The following is a 24036-nucleotide window of genomic DNA, read 5'->3' as shown; positions in this document are numbered from 1 at the left end:
CCTAAAATAATATCAAATTGACGGCGACAATTGCCGTATCGCCCCAAAAAACCAAACAGTGCACAGACTCAGGTAGTATCATATTTTAATAACAGAATTGAATACAAAAAGAAAGACAATCAAGGGAGCGTCTACAAATGCGCGCCAAAACTTAGGTAGTATAATATTTGTCGTAACATAAACTGCTATATAAAAAAAAGTAAGAATACGTGCGCAGGCAAATTGCTTCTTAAAGCAAAATGTTCTCTGGTTTCAGGACGTTATTTGTCGGAGGATGGAAGACATGTTTTTGATTGTCTTGCTTATTAATAATAGAAAAGGGCAAGGGGACTGTAAGAAAACAAACAAAAAAAAATACAGCCATTTTTTTTTTGTGTGTGTATGAATTAGTGGAGGTGAAAGTACCTGAGCTTTGACCTTGGAGAAGCAAAACAATTAGAATAATCAGTGCATATATGCCCCCCCCCCCCCCCCCCCCCGATTCCCCAAATGGAGCCATCCATCTTTCTTTGCACAATCCAAAAAAAAAGTGCCACAGATACTGCCGGTTCTGATCAAAAGAGCTCATGATTGACAGTTCCACTGCCTCTGAAAAAAAAATAACACCATCTAAATATCTCTCTATATATTTCTGCCTGGGACGTTTAAAGCGAGCATGTAAGGTAACATGGGGGGGAAAAAATTTAGTAAAGACAGTAAAAAAATGACTGGATTGTTTGTGCACTAAAGGCGCAGTTTGGTGCTTCTATCCGAAGGTGGCGCCGCAGTTGGGACAGCGCCTCTGACGCAGGGCGAAGCAGAAGAGGACGCCCAGCGGGAAGAAGAAGATGGCGCAGAGGATCCCCAGGCAGGTGAAGTCGTCCTCCAGGACTCCGACTCTGCACACGGAGAAGACGGTCAATATTTCGATTCTCGCAGACGTACAAACCCCGTTGGGAAATTGTGTTAGATGTAAATATAAACAGAATACAATGATTTGCAAATCCTTTTCAACCCATATTCAGTTGAATATGCTACAAAGACAACATATTTGATGTTCAAACTCATAAACTTGATTTTATTTTTGCAAATAATAATTAACTTAGAATTTCATGGCTGCAACACGTGCCAAAGTAGTTGGGAAAGGGCATGTTCACCACTGTGTTACATCACCTTTTCTTTTAACACTCAATAACATTTCGGGAACTGAGGAAAGTAATTGTTAAAGCTTTAAAAGTGGAATTCTTTCCCATTCTTGTTTTAAGTACAGCTTAAGTTGTTCAACAGTCCGGGGTCTTGTTGTCGTATTTTACGCTTCGTAATGTGCCACACATCCTCGATGGGAGACATGTCTGGACTGCAGGCAGGCCAGGAAAGTACCCGTACTCTTTTACTATGAAGCCACGCTGTTGTAACACGAAGCTTGGCATTGTTTTGCTAAAATAAGCAGGGGCGTCCATGAAAACGTTGCTCCAAAACCTGTATGGACCTTTCAGCATTAATGGTGCCTTCACAGATGTGTAAGTTACCCATGCCTTGGGCACTAATGCACCCCCATACCATCACACATGCTGGCTTTTCAACTTTGCGCCTATAACAATCCGGATGGTTATTTTCTTGTTTGTTCCGGAGGACACCACGTCCACAGTTTCCAAATATAATTTGAAATGTGGACTCGTCAGACCACAGAACACTTTTCCCACTTTGCATCAGTCCATTTTAGATGAGCTTGGGCCCAGCGAATCCGGCGGCGTTTCTGGGTGTTGTTGATAAATGGCTGTGGCTTTGCATAGTAGAGTTTTAACTCGCATTTACAGATGTAGCGACCAACTGTAAGATACTGACAGTGGTTTTATGAAGTGTTCCTGAGCCCATGTGGTGATATCCTTTACACACTGTCAGTTTCTGATGCAGTACCGCCTGAGGGCTCAAAAGTCTTTAATATCATTGCTTATGTGCAGTGATTTCTCCAGATTCTCTCAACTTTTTGATGATTTTACGGACCGTAGATGGTAAAATCCCTAAATTCCTTGCAATTGCTCGTTGAGAAATGTTGTTCTAAAACTGTTTGACTATTTGCTTACAAAGTGGTGACCCTCACACCATCCTTGTCTGTGAATTACTTAGCATTTCATGGAAGCTGCTTTTATACCCAATCATGGCACCCACCTGTTCCCAATTAGCCTGCACACCTGTGGGATGTTCCATATAAGTATCTGATGAGCATACCTTAACTTTATTAGTATTTATTGCCTCCGTTCCCAACTTCTTTGTCACATGTTGCTGGCATCAAATTCTAAAGTTAATGATTATTTGCAACAACAAAAAAAGTTTATGAGTTTGAACATCAAATATGTTGTCTTTGTAGCATATTCAACTGAATATGGGTTGAAAATAATTTGCAAATCATTGTATTCTGTTTATATTTACATCTAACACAATTTCCCAACTCATATGGAAACAAGGTTTGAACAAATCAGTTGAAACGGGCATTCCCCTCAGCTTCTCTTTTACTACGAAGCCACACTGTTGTGACACGTGGCTTGGCATCGTTTTGCTTAAATAAGCAGGGGCGTCCATGACAAAGTTGCTTGGATGACAACATATGTTGCTCCAAAACCTGTATGTACCTTTCAGCGTTAATGGTGCCTTCACAGATGTGTAAGTTACCCATGCCTTGGGCACTAATACACCCCCATACCATCACACATGCTGGCTTTTCAACTTTGTGCCGAGAACAATCTGGATGGTTCTTTTCCTCCTTGTGTTTCCAAAATCAATTTGAAATGTGGACTCGTCAGACCACAGAACACGTTTCCTACTTTGCGTCAGTTCATTTTAGATGAGCTCGGGCCCAGCGGAGCCGGCGGCGTTTCTGGGTGTTGTTGATAAATGCATAGTAGAGTTTTAACTTGCACTTACAGATGTAGCGACCAACTGTAGTTACCGACAGTGGTTTTATGAAGTGTTCCTGTGCCCGTGCGGTGATATCCTTTACACGCCGATGTCGCTTTTTGACGCAGTGATCCAGGGTCGCGGGCATTCAATGTAACGTCCAGATTCTTTCAACCTTTTGATGATATTACGGACCGTAGACGGTGAAATCCCTAAATCCCTCGCAATAGTTTGTTGCGAAATGTTGTTCTTAAACTGTTGGACAATTTGCTCGCGCATTTGTTGACAAAGTGCTTACCCTCGCCACGTCCTCGTTTGTGAATGACTGAACATTTCCTGGAAGCTACTTTTCTACCCAATCATGGCACCCACCTGTTCCCAATCAGCCGGTTCACCCGTGGGATGTTCCCAATAAGTGTTTGATGAGCATTCCTCAAATTTCTCAGTCTTTTTTGCTTCTTGTGCCAGCTTTTTTGAAACATGTTGCAGGCCTCAATGTCCAAATGAGCTAATACTTGCAAAAAATAACAAAGTTTACCAGTTCTAACGTTAAATATCTTGTCTTTGCAGTCGATTCAGTTGAATGTAAGTTTTTTTATTTCCCAATTAAACAACGTGTTTACTTCACCGGCTACAATGTTTTGGATTTTTTTGTTCCATAAGCGGTGATAACAGTACAGAGAGATCTCAGCCCTTTGGTCCTGGTTTTTGTACGCCAAACAAACATTTCCCAGCCACTTTTAATCCGGCCGGAGTGAACAAACAAGGTGGTCTCATGACTGCAGCACACATACGTCTGGTTTTATGAAGTGTTCCTGAGCCCGTGCGGTGATATCCTTTACACACCGATGTCGCTTTTTGGCGCAGTGATCCAGGGTCGCGGGCATTCAATGTAACGTCCAGATTCTTTCAACCTTTTGATGATATTACGGACCGTAGACGGTGAAATCCCTAAATCCCTCGCAATAGTTTGTTGCGAAATGTTGTTCTTAAACTGTTGGACAATTTGCTCGCGCATTTGTTGACAAAGTGCTTACCCTCGCCACGTCCTCGTTTGTGAATGACTGAACATTTCCTGGAAGCTGCTTTTCTACCCAATCATGGCACCCACCTGTTCCCAATCAGCCGGTTCACCCGTGGGATGATCCCAATAAGTGTTTGATGAGCATTCCTCGACTTTCTCAGTCTTTTTTGCCACTTGTGCCAGCTTTTTTGAAACATGTTGCAGGCCTCAATGTCCAAATGAGCTAATACTTGCAAAAAATAACAAAGTTTACCAGTTCTAACGTTAAATATCTTGTCTTTGCAGTCGATTCCGTTGAATGTAAGTTTTTTTATTTCCCAATTAAACAACGTGTTTACTTCACCGGCTACAATGTTTTGGATTATTTTGTTCCATAAGCGGTGATAACAGTACAGAGAGATCTCAGCCCTTGGTCCTGGTTTTTGTACGCCAAACAAACATTTCCCAGCCACTTTTAATCCGGCCGCAGTGAACAAACAAGGTGGTCTCGTGACTGCAGCACACATACGTCTGCAGACCCTCGCCTGGAGGGCAAGCAAATCCGCTCCGACGTTAAAAAAAAACAAAAAAAACTCCATAAAAGCTCATTTTGCTTCACTCAAATAGCTTTTTTTCACCTCACAACAAGATAGTAGTTTTTGTTTCAATTAGGGCTGGGCAACGATTAAAAATTTTAATCAAAGTTAATCGCACTATTTCTCCGATTAATCGCGATTAACTGCATTGTATACACAAAGCCCAATAATGAATTCAAAAGTAGTGTGTAGTGCACCTTTATTGGAATATTCTCCCACATGAACAAAAGCGCCAAAACATTTGTTGTGCAAACACAATTTAAATCAGTCCTTGTTGAACAGTAGCAGTTAAATAGCATATTTGATGAAAATCAACTCCAAAAATGTAAACATTTAAGCTTATTGCCACTGCCAGGGTATTTAAGTTATCCTGTTTGTTATGGAAAATAAATATAATCTACATACAAATCTCTGAGCCACAATCATAACATCTGAACAGGCAATTTCTGAGGTAACAGCAGAAACATTTTTTTTATTATGTTTAAAAAACCTATATTATAGGTAGTGGGCTGTTTTAGGGAATTTTGGATCAAATTATCCGTAGTAGCAATATTAATAATGTTGTGTTTATTCTGCGTAGTGCACTTAAAATAATTATGACCATATCTAGGAATTGATATGATGGGAATTTTCCGATTGTTTGCTTGGTGCTTTGATAAACTGAAGGCATCATATACATGGTACTATATTGTGATGTTATGAGCCAGGGAAAAAAAGAACTACCCTACCCAGCATGCAACAGGAGTGACGTGCATCTTGTATGTTGTGATATGCACGCTCTGAAAGCAAACGTTAAGAACTCAGCCAACACTCCTGTTCTGCATTATTCATAAATAGACAGACAACACATATACTCCGCTGCTTCACAGGCCGCTGGATGTAGCCGGCAAAGTATTCCCATGCTAGCTAGCCGGTCTAGCAAGCACGCCTCATTCAGTCCAAAACGGCCCGATCTATCCACATCCAGAATTGTCTGGCGGTCGTAAGTGATCCCGGAGTGACCACGCTGTAAGCCAGCCATGACATTTGCAGAATTGTCCGGTATTTTTGCCAAATGTTCCATCTTTACCAAGAGCCCCTCCACGCCATCTTGTTAAGAAAAGGCGTTAACAAAATAAAAGCATGTAAACAACATACGCAAATGCGCGATAAAATAATTGTCGGCGTTAATAGATTGATGAGTTAACTCGTAATTAACGCATTAATTTGCCCACCCCTAGTTTTTAATATTTCCTCTACGCCGTGCTTAACTTCTCTTTACACCTGCATGACCCTTGAGAGTGTTAATATGGTTAATAAAAGGGCGACAGTTTGACCCCTGAACTGACCGACTGACGGTCAAATTACCGTGACCGTGAAAGAATGAGCCGCTTTCAGTGATTTCCAGCGTGGAACTGTCATAGGATGCCACCTGTGCCACGAATCCGGTCGTGAAATGTCCTCGCTCCTAAATATTCCAAAGTCAACTTTATTATAAGGAAAGTGAAAAGTTTGGGGAACAACAGCAACTCAGCCACCAAAGTGGTAGGCCACGTAAATTGACAAGAGAGGGGTCCGCGCATAGTGCAAAGACTTTCTGCACTGTGCCACGAATCCAGTCGTGAAATGTCCTCGCTCCTAAATATTCCAGAGTCAACTTTATTATAAGAAAAGTGAAAAGTTTGGGGAACAACAGCAACTCAGCCACCAAGTGGTAGGCCACGTAAATTGACAAGAGAGGGGTCCGCGCATAGTGCAAAGACTTTCTGCACTATGTGACCTTCCCGTGAGCCCACGTACAGTACACAGAGAGCTTCATGGAATGGGTTTCCATGGCTGAGCAGCTGTATCTAAGCCATACATCACCAAGTCCAGTGGGATGCAGTGGTGTAAAGAACGTCGCCACTGGACTCTAGAGTAGTGGAGACGCCTTCTCTAGAGTGATGAATCACGCTTTTCCATCTGGCAATCTGATGGACCAGTCTGGGTTTGGAGGTTGCCAAGAGAACGCTACATTTCGGACTGCATTGTGCCGAGTGTGGAATTTGGTGGAGGAGGGATTATGGTGTGGGGTTGTTGTTCAGGAGTTGGGCTTGGCCCCTTAGTTCCAGTGAAAGAACTTTGAATTCTCCAGGATACCAAAAAAGTTCCCGCGCTTCCTCATTTACTTGGGCATTCCCTGATTACATAACTGAAGCTGCTTCTAAGGGGAGGGTTCACATAATGCAGCAGCCTCGCACTGTTTCATAAACAGTTCAAACAAAATGTGCTTGGAGCGGTGTCGGGTTTGCCCCTTCGCCGCTCGTCCCCCTTATCTTCTTGGAGACTTTAGGTCCTGAGAAGGCCCCTCCCTTGGCTGCCCAGATCTGAAAAACAGACACTTCTACGGCGAGGCGCATTCCATGGGACACAGTGGAGATTTGCAAGCTGTCCGCCTTTGCTTGATAAGACCAAGGACAGCTTTGTGAGCACAATCGGCTAGTAACTAGTGGATAGAGTATCCGCCCTGAGATTTGCAGGTCGTGAGTTCAAACCGAGTCACACCGGAGATTATAAAAATGGGACCCGTTACCTCCCTGCTTGGCACTCACCATCAAGGGTTGGAATGGGGGGGTTAAATCATCAAAAATAATTCCAGGGCACGGCCACCACTGCTCCCCTCACCTCCCAGGGGGCAATAAAGGGTGATGTGTTAAATGCAGAGAATATTTTCACCACACCTCGTGTGTGTGTGTGTGTGACTATGTGACATGGATGACAGAGTCTGGTGTGGATGAACTTGACTGGCCTGCACAGAGTCCTGACCTGAACCCGATATAACACCTCCGGGATGAATTACAACAGAGACTGAGAGCCAGAACAACATCAGTGTGTGACCTCACCAATGTGCTTTTGGAAGAATGGTGGAAAAATTCCTATAAACACACCCCGCAACCTTGTGGACAGCCTTCACAGAAGAGTCGAAGCTGTACTAGCTGCAAAAGGTGGACATAGCACTTATTAAAAGAAACTACACTTTGTAATAAATTGATTTACTAACTTCTTCAAAATATCTATTTATTTTGTTTAAAATAACAAAAGTATGTGTGGTTTAACTTATTTATTTTGTATACAACAACGTCCCAAAAATATCCAGCATCTAGAACAAATACGAATCTTAATATATGTTTTTATGTTAACTTTTAAGACTTTTTTTGTTTTGTTTTAAACTTTTGTAACTTTTTGTGCTGTTCACTTACACGTGGTTTAATTCCTCTTCCCACAGATATTGACTAACATTGTTTTCTCGCAACAAACCAGAAGTGCAGCATCAGTTCAAACTTTGGAGACAACTTCTCTTTTTTAATAGCACGAGAAAGTGTACCCGAACTTTTCCACCGATATTTTGAGATCTGAGGCACTTTTTGGAAAACATATTTCTTTGCTTATTTCTTTTCATGATTACCCCTGTTTTTAAGGTGGGATAGAATGTATTGATACCACAGGGAAATGATGACGGATACAAAAAAGTCCACACAAAATAAGGTAAAAAGTGGATGAAAACAAGCGGAAAACATTAGAGAACACAAAAGGACTTTAAAAAGAGCCCGGAGCTGATGCAGTGGCACCTTTTATACATACAGCTACAAACAAACAAAAATGAAATAACACTTATTGTGCACATCCCATTGCACCGTCCATAGACAAACAAAAAAAACATTATCCCAACACTAGGGGTGTAACGGTACACAAAAATTTGGGTTCGGTACGTACTTCGGTTTAGAGGTCACGGTTCGGTTCATTTTCGGTACAGTAATAAAACAACAAAATATAGATTTTCGGGTTATTTATTTACCAAATTTGTAAACAATGGCTTTATCCTTTTAACATTGGGAACACTATAATAATTCTGCCACGTTAATCAACATAAAACTGCCTCAAGTTGTTGCTCAGATTAGACAAAATGACAAAACTTTTCTTTTACATATAAAAAGTGCAACACTAAACAGTTTCAAGTCAACTCATCATGATTAATTTATTACAGCCTTTGGGAACCCTGTAGTTGATTTTTATTATATAAATAATATATTGGTATCAACATGTGATAGCAGGGACCCTGCCATTCAAACTAGGCTGCTACATTACTAATGATTAATGTAACTATAGCTGAAAAAAATAGTACAATAGCAATAGGAGAGACTATTCCTCGCTGAACACCATGGAGTTCATGTAGGCTTAATGATGCACTTACGTTATTGTATCACTAGCACACACACACACCCACGCACAGCATAATGAGCTAACACACATACCGCAAAATGAGCTAACGTTACGCTAAAAGTTAATTAGCCTTCACCTCAAGCCAGGACTGCGAGCGAGCTGAGTTGCAGTTTGTTTCTAAAACGTCATCTACAACGTTGACTGGGAGGTGTTTATTATAATTTGGGGAGAGTCCGCAGCTCACCTGCTAAACACCTTTCTGCTCGACGCTGAAGCGCTGACTACATGCGCTCTAATTACGCACTGCTGATTGGCTGTTACCGCTATATATGTAACCAATTAAATGTTTGTGTGGGTGGGACAATGCTGGGTGCTTTGTAGGAGGCAGAGGCAGAAAGCAGAGCAGCTTGTTAAGACTTTAGCTTAGGCGGCTACTTCATATGTTCGTGTGGAAACTAGTTCGGTATACCTTCGAACCGAACCGGATCCCCCGTACCAAAAAGGTTCAATACAAATACACGTACCGTTACACCCCTACTCAACACCCAAATATACCCCACTTGGCCTCTGCTGTGCTCCACACCATCGTCACCAAAGTAAGAGCATCAAAGTTCTAAATCTTAGTGATATATCAGTTTGTAGGTGTTTTTGTTTTTACCTTTCACGTTTATATTTTACTGTTTGTTGCATTTTTGTTGCGTTTCGCTTGATTTGTAAAATATGTGGATGGAGAGAGTGTGTGACGTTCATATGTTGTCTATATTCGGTGTTTTATCCTTCATAGTTAATATTGTAAATCCCACATTCTTTATTTTCATGTACATTCTGGGTGTCTCATTCAGTAAAAAACATGTGTAATTCCATTTCGTTTTTTAAGGCGGTCGGTCGGTAAGCCATTAGAGGTGGGGGAAAATAATCGATTTTTAGATGCATCGGATTCGGACATGGAGGATTAAAAAAAAAAAAGATGAATAAACATCAGTAATCGATAATGGATTTATTTATTGTACATAAAGTAACGCAGACAGTTCTAAAGCCACTTAAGTTCCGGTTTTGCACACGTTCCCATGAGTTTCGTATTATAAATGCTTTTAAAGTTGCAAGTGATTAACGCTTATTTAGTGAAACAAAAAATAAATGAAAAACTGCATTAACCTCTTTACATGCTTTTTTATTTCTCTTTGCTATATGGGCTTATTGGACCCTAATTAGAATAAAAACTAAGAATCATCTTTTGATATGACGTCCTTAGTCCATAAGTACACAAACGTGTACGTCATGTGTTGACATGCTAATTCTTATTTTTAAACATTTTCCTTTCCAAATTCCATTGTATGTTATACTCTTCTGACACCACCAGATGGCAGTATAAGTGTCCACATAAGTGGCCATAAGACCCCAATTCAGTAGTGTACACAATTTTGGAAATAAGAGCTAAAAGGTGCTGTCCACGCATGTGGCCACTAAGGCCTTTAGAGATTTTCCATCCATCCATTTTCTACAGCTTATTCCCTTTCGGGGTCGCGGGGGGCGCTGGCGCCTATCTCAGCTACAATCGGGCGGAAGGCGGGGTACACCCTGGACAAGTCGCCACCTCATACCTAAATTAAAGATGCATCCATAATCAATTTTTAATCGTAATCTAATCGTGAGGTGGCCAAAGATCCTCATGGACATATTTTAGATCTTTTTTTCTAGGGTTACAGGTATCGATTATTTTAGTAATGAGTAATCTATTAACTATTTTGTTCGTTTAACTAGGTAATCAGATAAAAAACCCTTTTTAGCCTCAATGCGTATTTCAGGGAAAAAAGCAGATTTTTGTTTAACTATATTTTTTCCAAATAAACAGACTAGTGGAGAAGGCCTGGCTCTCTGTCTCCGTTCTAATTCATCCCAAAGGTGTTCTATCGGGTTCAGGTCAGGACTCTGTGCGGACCAGTCAAGTTCATCCACACCGGACTCTGTCATCCACTTCTTTATGGACCTTGCTTTGTGTACTGGTAGACAGACATTTTGGAGGAGGAAGGGCGCTCTGCTCCAAACTGTTCCATCAAGTTTGGGAACATGGAATTGTCCAAAATGTTTTGGTATCCTGGAGCATTCAAAGTTCCTTTCACTGGAACTAAGGGGCCAAACACAACTCCGGGAAAACAACCCCACATTATAATTCCGCCTCCACCAAATTTCACACTCAGCACAAGTAGGGTTCTCCTGGCAACCTCCAAACCCAGACTGGTCCAACAGATTACCAGATGGAAAAGCGTGATTCGTCACTCCAGAGAAGGCGTCTCCACTGCTCTAGAGTCCAGTGGTGACGTGCTTTACACCACTGCATCCGAAGCTTTGCATTGAACTTGGTGATGTATGGCTTAGATGCAGCTGCTCGGCCATGGAAACCCATTCCATGAAGCTCTCTGCATACTGTACGTGGGCTAATTGGATGGTCAAGGAAGTCTGACTGTGCAGAAAAGTCTTTGCACTATGCGTTTCAGCATTTCCTAATCCCCTCTCTGTCAGTTTTTACATGGTCTGCCACTTGGTGGCTGAGTTGCTGTTGTTCCCAAACTCTTCTATTTTCTATAATAAAGTTGACTTTGGAATGTTTAGGAGCAAGGACATTTCATGACTGGATTTGTGGCACAGGTGGCATCCTGTGACAGTTCCGCGCTGGAAATCACTGAGAGCGGCTCATTCTTTCACAAATGTTTGTAGAAACAGTCTCCATGCCTAAGTGCTTGATTTTATACATGGGAACAAGTGATGAGGACACCTGATTGTCATCATTCGGATGGGCGGCTAAATACTTTTGGCAATATAGTGTATGTTTAAAAAACTGTATTTTATGATTTTTTATTAGCTACTCTCAAACGAATCTAAGATACAACATTAAAGGCCTACTGAAAGCCACTACTAGCGACCACGCAGTCAGATAGTTTATATATCAATGATGAAATATTAACATTGCAACACATGCCGATACGGCCTTTTTAGTTTACTAAATTGCAATTTTAAATTTCGTGCGAAGTATCCTGTTGAAAACGTCGCGGTATGATGACGCGTGACGTGACGGATTGTAGCGGACATTTTGTTCTAGCCCCGATCCCAGCTATAAGTCATCTGCTTTAATCGCATAATTACACAGTATTCTGGACATCTGTGATGCTGAATCTTTTGCAATTTGTTCAATTAATAATGGAGACGTCAAAGAAGAAAGATGTAGATGGGAAGCGGTGTATTGCGTCTGCCTTTAGCCACACAAACACAGCCGGTGTTTCCTTGTTTACATTCCCTTAAGATGACGGTGAAGCTTTACTATGGAACAGAGCGGTCACGCGAACATGGTTCCCTACCACATGTCAACCGGCAGGTTTCGGTGAGAAAATGGTGGTAATAAGTCGGCTCTTAACGTAGACATGAGCGGAGAGCTTGCGTCGTTCCTCGTGCATCTGTCAAAGAGGCAGCTGCGAATCTCTTGCCTCCTTCGACCGGCCGCCCCTGAAATGTGGGATGCTTCCACCGTGGAGGAGGGGGGGGAAAAAAAATCTCAGCCCGGCTGCCTTCGCTTCGCCTTATCGAGAAATGTGGCTTTCCTTAGAGACACTGGCGGTCACCACACCCGTGGCCACACCCCTATGACTTTCAGGTACGACCGTATAATCTCACTAAAACACTAGTAACACAATAAGCAGATAAGGAATTTTCCAGAATGATCCTAGTAAATGTGTCTAATAACATCTGAATCGCTCCCACTGCCCTCGTCTTTTTTTCTTTTTCTAGTCCTTCACTCTCCCTTTCCTCATCCACGAATCTTTCATCCTCGCTCAAATTAATGGGGAAATCGTCGCTTTCTCGGTCCGAATCGCTCTCGCTAGTGGTGGCCATGATTGTAAACAATGTTCAGATGTGAGGAGCTCCACACCCCTCCGACTTTCAGGTACGACCATATAATCTCACTAAAACACTAGTAACACAATAAGCAGATAAGGAATTTTCCAAGTAAATGTGTCTAATAACATCTGAATCGCTCCCACTGCCCTCGTCTTTTTTTCTTTTTCTAGTCCTTCACTCTCACTTTCCTCATCCACGAATCTTTCATCCTCGCTCAAATTAATGGGGAAATCGTCGCTTTCTCGGTCCGAATCGCTCTCGCTGCTGGTGGCCATGATTGTAAACAATGTTCAGATGTGAGGAGCTCCACACCCCTCCGACTTTCAGGTACGACCATATAATCTCACTAAAACACTAGTAACACAATAAGCAGATAAGGAATTTTCCAAGTAAATGTGTCTAATAACATCTGAATCGCTCCCACTGCCCTTGTCTTTTTTTTCTCCTAGTCCTTCACTCTCACTTTCCTCATCCACAAATCTTTTATCCTCGCTCAAATTAATGGGGAAATCGTCGCTTTCTTGGTCCGAATCGCTCTCGCTGCTGGTGGCCATGATTGTAAACAATGTTCAGATGTGAGGAGCTCCACAACCCGTGACGTCACGCGCACATCATCTGCTACTTCCGGTACAGGCAAGGCTTTTTTATTAGCGACCAAAAGCTGCAAACTTTATCGTCGATGTTCTCTACTAAATCCTTTCAGCAAAAATATGGCAATATGGCGAAATGATCAAGTATTACACATAGAATGGACCTGCTATCCCCGTTTAAATAAGAAAAACTTTAAAATCAATACATTTGTTTAATTTAATTAATCCATTAATGAAGCTGTAATCATTTTTCTTTTCAATATATTGACAAGATTTATACGATTGTGTTTAAAAAAAAAAAAAGGAATAAAAAAAAGTTTTTTCATGCACTAATAATAAATTCGTCCTTGCCACTTGCAAGACTGCCGCGTGCAATCACTTCCTTCCTTCTTCGTCCCGTCGCAATTCGGCCTCGTTACCGTTTGACCGTGCGCCTTCAAAGCGAACACGTGACTGACAGGATGTTGGCTAGATGTCCCTCACAAGACACCATATTTGTGTCACATTTGCTCGTGGTGATGACAATGACCTTTACAAGGACGCAAGCGCGGTAAAGGCTTTGTCACGGTGAACACGAGTCACTCACATTTCCCTCCCGGTCAAACAGAGAAACCACATACTTGGTACTGAACCATCATCAAGAGTCTATGGATGATTGTGTTCGTCATTACCTGCAGGCGGGGCAGCCTCCTACCACCACCACGGAGGGCTGGATCACAGCGTAGGTGGCGGCGTAGGGCTGCTGGGATACAGCCATACCCGGTTGGGCAGCAGGATACCCTGTGGCGGGGGGGAAATATGCACATGATGAACATCTAGAAGAGGCACTTACTGAAGGAATTGCGTGTGAATGCACCAATGCTGAATGGAACGGAGGGTGAATGTGCAAATGGTTTGAATGTTGAAGAGTTTGAATTCCCAGGAGAACCGGAATTAAGTTTGAAACTTGGGAAAGTGTTAGTTTGAATGTCCAGGTTGAGTGGAATGTGTCAATGGTTTGAATCGGTTGAAAAACATGGGAATTGTGCAACTTGGGGGGAAAAGTCCCATTCATTTAAATGGGAAATTTCCACGAAATTTGGGGAAAAGCTGGATTTTTTTTTTTTTTTTTTAATGATTAGGAGCATGAATGTCCTGAAGGAGTTGAATTGGTTGGTGATGGTGATGAGTCGCCCGCTGGCCTGTTCTAAAGATAGTTCAAATAGCAGCACTTACCAGTGAGCTGCCTTTATTTTTTTTAAATGTTATTTATTTACTAGCAAGCTGGTCTCGCTTTGCTCGACATTTTTAATTCTAAGAGAGACAAAACTCAAATAGAATTTGAAAAATCCAAGAAAATATTTTAAAGACTTGGTTTTCACTTGTTTAAATAAATTCATTTCTTTTTTTACTTTGCTTCTTATAACTTTCAGAGAGACAATTTTAGAGAAAAAAATACAACCTTAAAGATAATTTTAGGATTTTTAAACACGTATACCTTTTTAGCTTTTAAATTCCTTCCTCTTCTTTCCTGACAATTTGAATCAATGTTCAAGTAGGTTTTTGTTTTTTTACTGTAAAGAATAATAAATACATTTTTATTAAATTTTTTATTTTAGCTTCTGTTTTTTCGACGAAGAATATTTGTGAAATATTTCTTCAAACTTATTATGATTAAAATTCGAAACAATTATTCTGGCAAATTTTGAAAATCTTTAGAATCAAATTTAAATCTTATTTCAAAGTCTTTTGAATTTCTTTTAAAATTATTGTTCTGGAAAATCTAGAAGAAATAATGATTTGTCTTTATTAGAAATATAGCTTGGTCCAATTTGTTATATATTCTAACAAAGTGCAGATTGGATTTTAACCTATTTAAAACATGTCATCAAAATTCTAAAATTAAAATTACTAATGATGTACCGTAAATTATTATTATTATTATTTTTTTTTTTTAATTCGAATTAGCTAGTTTTTCTCTTCTTTTTTTCGGATGAATTTTAAAGAATCGAAATTGAAGATAAACTATGTTTCAAAATTTAATTTTCATTTTTTTTCCTGTTTTCTCCTCTTTTAAACCGTTCAATTAAGTGTATTTTTTCATCATTTATTCTCTACAAAAAAACTTTCCGTAAAAGGAAAGAAAAATGTACGACGGAATGACAGACAGAAATACCCATTTTTATATATATCTATATATATATATATATATATATATCTATATGGATATATAGATATATATATATATATAAGATTTATTTATTTATTTATATAGATAGATAGATTTATTTATTTATTTATCAAAGGTAAATTGAGCAAATTGGCTATTTCTGGCAATTTATTTAAGTGTGTATCAAACTGGTAGCCCTTCGCATGAATCAGTACCCAAGAAGTAGCTCTTGGTTTCAAAAAGGTTGCTGACCCCAGTCTTTAGTAATTGTAGCAGCAGCAGAAGCATCAATTGGGACTTATGGTGTCTCCACCAATTACAGTCTGATGACCGCTAACAAACACCTAAAAGCGAAGGACTTTTGTCGCTAGAAAAGGATCTCAAAGATTTCATTGAAATTGCGAATGCTATACCTTCATGAATAAATATCGCAATTGATCAATTGAATGATGGTTCGGGTATCGCATCAACACTTGTATTAAATAATGCCAAATACCACAAACGCTGCAGAAGCTACTGAAGTAGTTCTCTTGCTAAAAGGGCTCGAAACCATGAGGATCATGCTGTCCCCTCCTTATTAAGTCCTAAAAAGCTTCGATCAAGTCATCCCCAAACCAGCGGTATTGGTTGTGTGTTATGTAAAGGGCAGGATACGAAATATCTGCATAAGGCATTAACAAATAATGTTGAGTCCAAAATGAAAAGCTGGGCAGAATCTAGTAAAGATTTTAAACTTCTTGGAAGATTACCATATTTCCTTGAATTGCCGCCGGGTATATAGTATGCGCCTGCCTTGAATTACTGCCGGGTCAAACTCGCTTCGCAAAATAATTAGCATAAGCTTAGATGCCACCTCAGTAGAAGCATTTAAGTCTCACCTTAAAACTCATTTGTATACTCTAGCCTTTAAATAGACTCCCTTTTTAGACCAGTTGATCTGCCGTTTCTTTTCTTTTTCTTCTATGTCCCACTCTCCTTTGTGGAGGGAGTCCGGTCCGATCCGGTGGCCATGTAGTGCTCGCCTGTGTATCGGCTGGGGACATCTCTGCGCTGCTGATCCGCCTCCGCTTGGGATGGTTTCCTGCTGGCTCCGCTGTGAACGGGACTCTCGCTGCTGTGTTGGATCCGCTTTGGACTGGACTCTCGCGACTGTGTTGGATCCTTTATGGATTGAACTTTCACAGTATCATGTTAGACCCGCTCGACATCCATTGCTTTCCTCCTCTCCAAGGTTCTCATAGTCATCATTGTCACCGACGTCCCACTGGGTCATTATTGTCACCGACGTCCCACTGGGTGTGAGTTTTCCTTGCCCTTATGTGGGCCTACCGAGGATGTCTAGTGGTTTGTGCAGCCCTTTGAGACACTAGTGATTTAGGGCTATATAAGTAAACATTGATTGATTGAGTGTTACCGCCGGGTCAAACTCGTGACGTCACGAGTGACACTTCCCCTGTCATCATTTTCAAAATGGAGGAGGCTGATTTCAATACCGGTAATATGAAATCGCATAAAGGGAAGAAGATTAGGAGCTATTCAGCAGGATTTAAGGTCCAAGCTATTGAATATGCTAAAAAGAATTAGTAGGTATACCGTAGCTGCGTGTGTCAAATATGAGTCATTAAATGACTCCCGCCTCCTGGTGGTAGAGGGCGCTAGTGATCCTTCTTGCGACTACTCGGCTGCAGAAGAAGTGACAATGAGTGCTGGGACGGATATGACGCGGCGGGTGCACGACGGACCTTTGCTGGCTATGTTAACAACCGGGCTGAAATAAAGCATGTTCCAGTCCTAAATACCCAGTGTATTATTTACACAATAACACTTCCTGGTGGCAGCGGTGGGATAAAGAGATCACCCACGGAGCACAACGGGAGGGGGAGTTGTCCGAGGATAATTCTGTCGTCGCCCGCACTTGAGGAGCCGAGCTAACTTTTATTTACCATTTACACAACGGTGCAGCTTTTGTCAAGTAATTGGGGAACAAAAACAACAACAACCCCACCCCCCTCAAAAAAAAAAAAATATTAATAATGATAATAATAATAATAATAATAAAGAAGGGAGAGAAGAAGACAGCCTCCAAGTGGCATCCCTCGCAAGTAGCCAAAGAGTAGTTGCCCTTTAAGCGAAACCCCGTTTCCATATGAGCTAGGAAATTGTGTTCGATGTAAATATAAACGGAATACAAATATTTGCAAATCATTTTCAACCCATATTCAGTTGAATGTGCTGCAAAGAAAACATATTTGATGTTCAAACTGATAAACATTTTTTTTGTGCAAATTATCATTAACTTTAGAATTTGATGCCAGCAACACGTGACAAAGAAGTTGGGAAAGGTGGCAATAAATACTGATAAAGTTGAGGAATGCTCATCCAACACTTATTTGGAACATCCCACAGGTGTGCAGGCTAATTGGGAACAGGTGGGTGCCATGATTGGGTATAAAAGCAGCTTCCATGAAATGCTAAGTAATTCACAGACAAAGATGGGGCGAGGGTCACCACTTTGTAAGCAAATTGTCAAACAGTTTTAGAACAACATTTCTCAACGAGCTATTGCAAGGAATTTAGGGATTTTACCATCTACGGTCCGTAAAATCATCAAAAGGTTCAGAGAATCTGGAGAAATCACTGCACGTAAGCGATGATATTACGGACCTTAGAACCCTCAGGCTGTACTGCATCAGAAACCGACATCAGTGTGTAAAGGATATCACCACATGGGTTCAGGAACACTTCATAAACCCACCGTCAGTAACTACAGTCGGTCGCAACATCTGTAAGTGCAAGTTAAAACTTTACTATGCAAAGCGAAAGCCATTTATCAACAACACCCAGGAACGCCACCGGCTTCGCTGGGCCCAAGCTCATCTAAGATGGACTGATGCAAAGTGGAAAAGTGTTCTGTGGTCTGATGAGTCCACATTTCAAATTATATTTGGAAACTGTGGACGTGGTGTCCTCCGGAACAAAGAGGAAAATAACCAGCCGTATTGTTATAGGCGCAAAGTTAAAAAAACTGCATCTGTGATGGTATGGGGGTGTATTAGTGCCCAAGGCATGGGTAACTTACACATCTGTGAAGGCACCATTAACGCTGAAAGGTCCATACAGGTTTTGGAGCAACATATGTTGTCATCCAAGCAACTTTATCATGGACGCCCCTGCTTATTTCAGCAAAACAATGCCAAGCCACATGTTACAACAGCGTGGCTTCGTAGTAAAAGAGTGCGGGTACTTTCCTGGCCCGCCTGCAGTCCAGACATGTCTCCCATCGAAAATGTGTGGCGCATTATGAAGCGTAAAATACGACAACAAGACCGCGGTCTGTTGAACAACTTAAGCTGAAAGAATGGTAAAGAATTCCACTTTCAAAGCTTCAACAATTAATTTCCTCAGTTCCCAAACGTTTATTGAGTGTTGTTAAAAGAAAAGGTGATGTAACACAGTGGTGAACATGCCCTTTCCCAACTACTTTGGCACGTGTTACAGCCATGAAATTCTAAGTTAATTATTATATGCGCAAAAAAAAAAAGTTTGAGTTTGAAAATCAAATATCTTGTCTTTGTAGTGCATTCAACTGAATATGGGTTGAAAATGATTTGCAAATCATTGTATTCCGTTTATATTTACATCTAACACAATTTTCGAACTCATATGGAAACAGGGTTCGTAAACATTCGAAAGGAATCATGCATGTTGCACCCCAAGTGACGTCTTATGTCTTCAGAATAGCAAAACGTCACTTGGAAATATGCAAATCAGGAGTCTAGACACACCCCAAAATAAAAATGAGCATTCCAACACATTTCTAATCGTCAAAACACAGGAAATAGACACCAAGTTTACATTTGTAGTTCATCTGTTTCTAATGTTAGAGACAAAAGTGGTGGCCTTATTTGATTGGCTAGTGTGGCGACCCCAAAGGTCACCGGCGGGGGCGCCCTAGCTAAATCATTTAAGTATGCCCTGAGCTACACCTGTGCCAAATGTGGCGTTTTTAGACAAAAGTGAATTTTACTGCGAATGAATATCGGCTTCAAATATCGGATACCGGCCTCCTTGACTACTAATGATCGGTATCGGCCCCAAAAAATTTTTAATAACGGTAATTTGAAATCACATAAAGAGAAGAAGGTTAAAATATATTCTGGCATGGATTTCATTTATAAGTAAAGGTAAGACCATAATAATGTTTTTTTTTTTATTAAATGTGCTTTTCATGATGGTATCTTACATCACACTCAAATTTTTACTGCATGCCTTTGGTAAGTGAGAAGAGGTCTTAAAATAATTAGCGCATGCTTACTTTTACCGCATGCCTTTGGTAAGCGCAGGAGTGAGAAGAGGTTTTCATTTAATTAGCGCCCCGGCGGCAGTTCGAGGAAATACGGTATCTATTACAAAAAAGATGTGTACGTTTATTTTGGATCCTGTTCAAGCTTTATTGACATTTTAGTCGGCAAAGCGGTTTAAATGAACTTTGATACCGTGCAGTGCCCTGATACAACAACACAACATAATACTTGTTTACACACTGCAATCATAAGCTGTTAAAGCAGCATTATGTTTCTGTCTAACACAGGGCTGTCAAACTCATTTTAGATGGGGGGCCACATGGAGAAAAATCTACTCCCAAGTGCTAAAATCACGGCACGATAACTTAAAAATAAAGACAACTTCAGATGTATTTTTTTTGTTTAAAATAGAACAAGCACATTCTGAAAATGTATAAATCATAATGTTTTTTGTTTTTGTTTACACTTACATGTTGCGGTTAATAGTATTTTATCTTTATTTGTCATTATTTATACTTTCTGAATCATTTCTGTGATGTTAACCAGTCAACTCATTGGTGTTAATTTTCAATCTATAACCATAAAAAAATAATATCAAATTCAAGTTACATGTGGTTTATTTTTGTTTCTTTTACCCGTGACGTCACGCGCACATCGTCTGCTACTTCCGGTACAGGCAAGGCTTTTTTATTAGCGACCAAAAGTTGCGAACTTTATCGTCGATGTTCTCTACTAAATCCTTTCAGCAAAAATATGACAATATGGCGAAATGATCAAGTATGACACATAGAATGGACCTGCTATCCCCGTTTAAATAAGAACATCTAATTGCAGTAGAATTTAAAGCAGCTTTACGTTTGAGGCGGTTTAGCTTGGTTGGTAGAGTGGCTGTGCCACTGCCCTCGCCTTTTTTTTTTTTTTCTAGTGCTTCACTCTAACTTTCCTCATCCACAAATCTTTCATCCTCGCTCAAATTAATGGGGAAATTGTTGCTTTCTCGGTCCGAATCGCTCTAGCTGCTGGTGGCTATGATTGTAAACAATGTTCAGATGTGAGGAGCCCTACAACCTGTGACGTCACGCGCACATCGCCTGCTAATTCCGGTAGGCTTTTTTTTATTAGCGACCAAAAGTTGCGAACTTTATCGTGGATGTTCTCTACTAAATCCTTTCAGCAAAAATATGGCGAAATGATCAAGTATGACACATAGAATGGACTTGCTACCCCCGTTTAAAGAGGAAAATTTCATTTCAGTAGAATTTAAAGCAGCTTTACGTTTGAGGCGGTTTAGCTTGGTTGGTAGAGTGGCTGTGCCACTGCCCTCGCCTTTTATTTTTTTTTTCTAGTGCTTCACTCTAACTTTCCTCATCCACAAATCTTTCATCCTCGCTCAAATTAATGGGGAAATTGTTGCTTTCTCGGTCCGAATCGCTCTAGCTGCTGGTGGCCGTGATTGGAAACAATGTTCAGATGTGAGGAGCCCTACAACCTGTGACGTCACGCGCACATCGCCTGCTACTTCCGGTAGGCTTTTTTTTATTAGCGACCAAAAGTTGCGAACTTTATCGTGGATGTTCTCTACTAAATCCTTTCAGCAAAAATATGACAATATGGCGAAATGATCAAGTATGACACATAGAATGGACCTGCTATCCCCGTTTAAATAAGAACATCTAATTACAGTAGAATTTAAAGCAGCTTTACGTTTGAGGCGGTTTAGCTTGGTTGGTAGAGTGGCTGTGCCACTGCCCTCGCCTTTTATTTTTTTTTCTAGTGCTTCACTCTAACTTTCCTCATCCACAAATCTTTCATCCTCGCTCAAATTAATGGGGAAATTGTTGCTTTCTCGGTCCGAATCGCTCTAGCTGCTGCTGGCTATGATTGTAAACAATGTTCAGATGTGAGGAGCCCTACAACCTGTGACGTCACGCGCACATCGCCTGCTAATTCCGGTAGGCTTTTTTTTATTAGCGACCAAAAGTTGCGAACTTTATCGTGGATGTTCTCTACTAAATCCTTTCAGCAAAAATATGGCAATATGGCGAAATGATCAAGTATGACACATAGAATGGACTTGCTACCCCCGTTTAAAGAAGAAAATCTAATTTCAGTAGAATTTAAAGCAGCTTTACGTTTGAGGCGGTTTAGCTTGGTTGGTGGAGTGGCTGTGCCACTGCCCTCGCCTTTTTTTTTTTTTTCTAGTGCTTCACTCTAACTTTCCTCATCCACAAATCTTTCATCCTCGCTCAAATTAATGGGGAAATTGTTGCTTTCTCGGTCCGAATCGCTCTAGCTGCTGGTGGCTATGATTGTAAACAATGTTCAGATGTGAGAAGCCCTACAACCTGTGACGTCACGCGCACATCACCTGCTACTTCCGGTACGCTTTTTTTTATTAGCGACCAAAAGTTGCGAACTTTATCGTCGATGTTCTCTACTAAATCCTTTCAGCAAATATATGGCGAAATGATCAAGTATGACACATAGAATGGACTTGCTACCCCCGTTTAAAGAAGAAAATCAAATTTCAGTAGAATTTAAAGCAGCTTTACGTTTAGCTTGGTTGGTAGAGTGGCTGTGCCACCGCCCCCGCCTTTTATTTGTTTTTCTAGTGCTTCACTCTAACTTTCCTCATCCACAAATATTTCATACTCGCTCAAATTAATGGGGAAATTGTTGCTTTCTCGGTCCGAATCGCTCTAGCTGCTGGTGGCTATGATTGTAAACAATGTTCAGATGTGAGGAGCCCTACAACCTGTGACGTCACGCGCACATCGCCTGCTACTTCCGGTAGGCTTTCTTTTTATTAGCGACCAAAAGTTGCAAACTTTATTGTCGATGTTCTCTACTAAATCCATCCATTTCCATCCATTTTCTACCACGTATTCCCTTTTGGGGCTGCGGGGGCGCTGGCGCCTATCTCAGCTGCAATCGGGCGGAAGGCGGGGTGCACCCTGGACAAGTCGCCACCTCATCGCAGGGCTGTACTAAATCCTTTCAGCAAAAATATGGCGAAATGATCAAGTATGACACATAGAATGGACTAGCTACCCCCGTTTAAATAAATAAATGATAAATGGGTTGTACTTGTATAGCGCTTTTCTACCTTCAAGGTACTCAAAGCGCTTTGACACTACTTCCACATTTACCCATTCACACACACATTCACACACTGATGGAGGGAGCTGCCATGCAAGGCGCCAACCAGCAACCATCAGGAGCAAGGGTGAAGTGTCTTGCTCATGACACAACGGACGTGACGAGGTTGGTTCTAGGTGGGATTTGAACCAGTGACCCTCGGGTTGCGCACGGCCACTCTCCCACTGCGCCACGCCGTCCCATAATAAGAAAATAAGAAATAAGAAATAAGAAAATCTAATGTCAGTAGGCCTATAAAACAGCTTTATTTTGGGCCGGTTTAGCTCGGTTGATAGAGTGGCCGTGCCAGCAACTTGAGGGTTGCAGGTTCGATTCCCGATTCTGCCATCCTAGTCACTGCCGTTGTGTCCTTGGGCAAGACACTTTACCCACCTGCCTCCAGTGCCACCCACACTGGTTTGAATGTAACTTAGATATTGGGTTTCACGATGTAAAAGCGCTATTTAAATATAATCCACTTTCTGTCTAACACTTTTGTTGTCGTAGCAGTTTATCGCGATGAAGCCCTACTTCCGGGATGCAATTTAAGACTTCCGCCCTGACACCTCAGAAAGTAACACCATGTTGTCAAAAAACGTGTACATTAGGTATATTGTAGCGATTGTTTGTGGTTTATGTTGAAAAGGCGCATGTTATCGCTAGTTTTGTGGCAACATAGACAGCGCAAGCCAGCTTGAAACGATACCGGAAGTGGGCGGCAGTGAGTCATCTCCGACATGTCTGCCAATGCGACACAGGCAGGGCGAGCTAACCTACCTTGGTGGCCGCCGTCCGGGTACTGGTATGGCGGCGGGGCCGGGGTCGGGATAGCCCCGTAGCCGTGCTGCTGCGGGCCATACTCGTAAGCCCCGGGGACGGCGTTGTAGGCGGGAGGTCTGTCCTGGAGAATGGGTTTGTTGTCCACCATGTCAGCCGCCGTCCTGCGTCCTCAGGTTACCCCGCTTTGCTGGTCCAACTTCAAAGGAAACCTCAAGGTGGCTTCAACGTTACTTTCACTTCGTCGTCAGCGAAACGCGACGAGGCGGGTGAGCAAACAGCGGCGACGTACAAAACGAAACAAAGAAAAGACGCTGCGACAATAATGAAAGTTCGTTTCTCTCCATGCGCCAACTTTCGTCCGCCGCGACGCGTAAATAATAACAAACAAACAAAAAGCAGAGAATGTTCCTTGTTTTTAACTCAATTCCATGTCCCTGGTCTCAGTACTTGGTCCCGCACAGCAGGAGAAAAATCAGCACATTGTAACTCAAACTCACTGAAGGCTTTTTTCCTCCGTGGGTTGTCGCAAGAG

At 41.4% G+C, this 24036-nt stretch overlaps 1 protein-coding gene across 1 annotated transcript; it reads right to left on the bottom strand.

The window, feature by feature from the left end:
• Positions 1 to 68: 68 nt before the first annotated feature.
• Positions 69 to 24036, bottom strand: bri3 (brain protein I3). The gene is made up of 3 exons (XM_061885101.1): positions 23502 to 24036; positions 13805 to 13913; positions 69 to 878 (listed from the first exon to the last, which is right to left on the bottom strand). Exons 1-3 carry the CDS (start codon positions 23650 to 23652, stop codon positions 746 to 748), a joined length of 393 nt encoding a protein of 130 aa, XP_061741085.1. The 5' UTR covers positions 23653 to 24036; the 3' UTR covers positions 69 to 745.

This window comes from Nerophis ophidion, linkage group LG23, assembly GCF_033978795.1.
Source record: "Nerophis ophidion isolate RoL-2023_Sa linkage group LG23, RoL_Noph_v1.0, whole genome shotgun sequence".
Classification (NCBI taxonomy): domain Eukaryota; kingdom Metazoa; phylum Chordata; class Actinopteri; order Syngnathiformes; family Syngnathidae; genus Nerophis; species Nerophis ophidion.
The sequence above is the reverse complement of the archived record's forward strand: the minus strand, read 5'-3'. Positions and strand labels throughout refer to the sequence as shown.

Bases quoted from the DNA above. Each gene is read 5' to 3' on its own strand.
- bri3 (XM_061885101.1), bottom strand. From the start codon at position 23,652: ATGGTGGACAACAAACCCATTCTCCAGGACAGACCTCCCGCCTACAAC. The intron at 13,914-23,501 runs GTAGGTTAGCTC...CCCCCGCCACAG, and splicing joins CCCGGACGGCGGCCACCAAG to GGTATCCTGCTGCCCAACCG. The intron at 879-13,804 runs GTAATGACGAAC...CTCCGTGTGCAG, and splicing joins GGAGGCTGCCCCGCCTGCAG to AGTCGGAGTCCTGGAGGACG.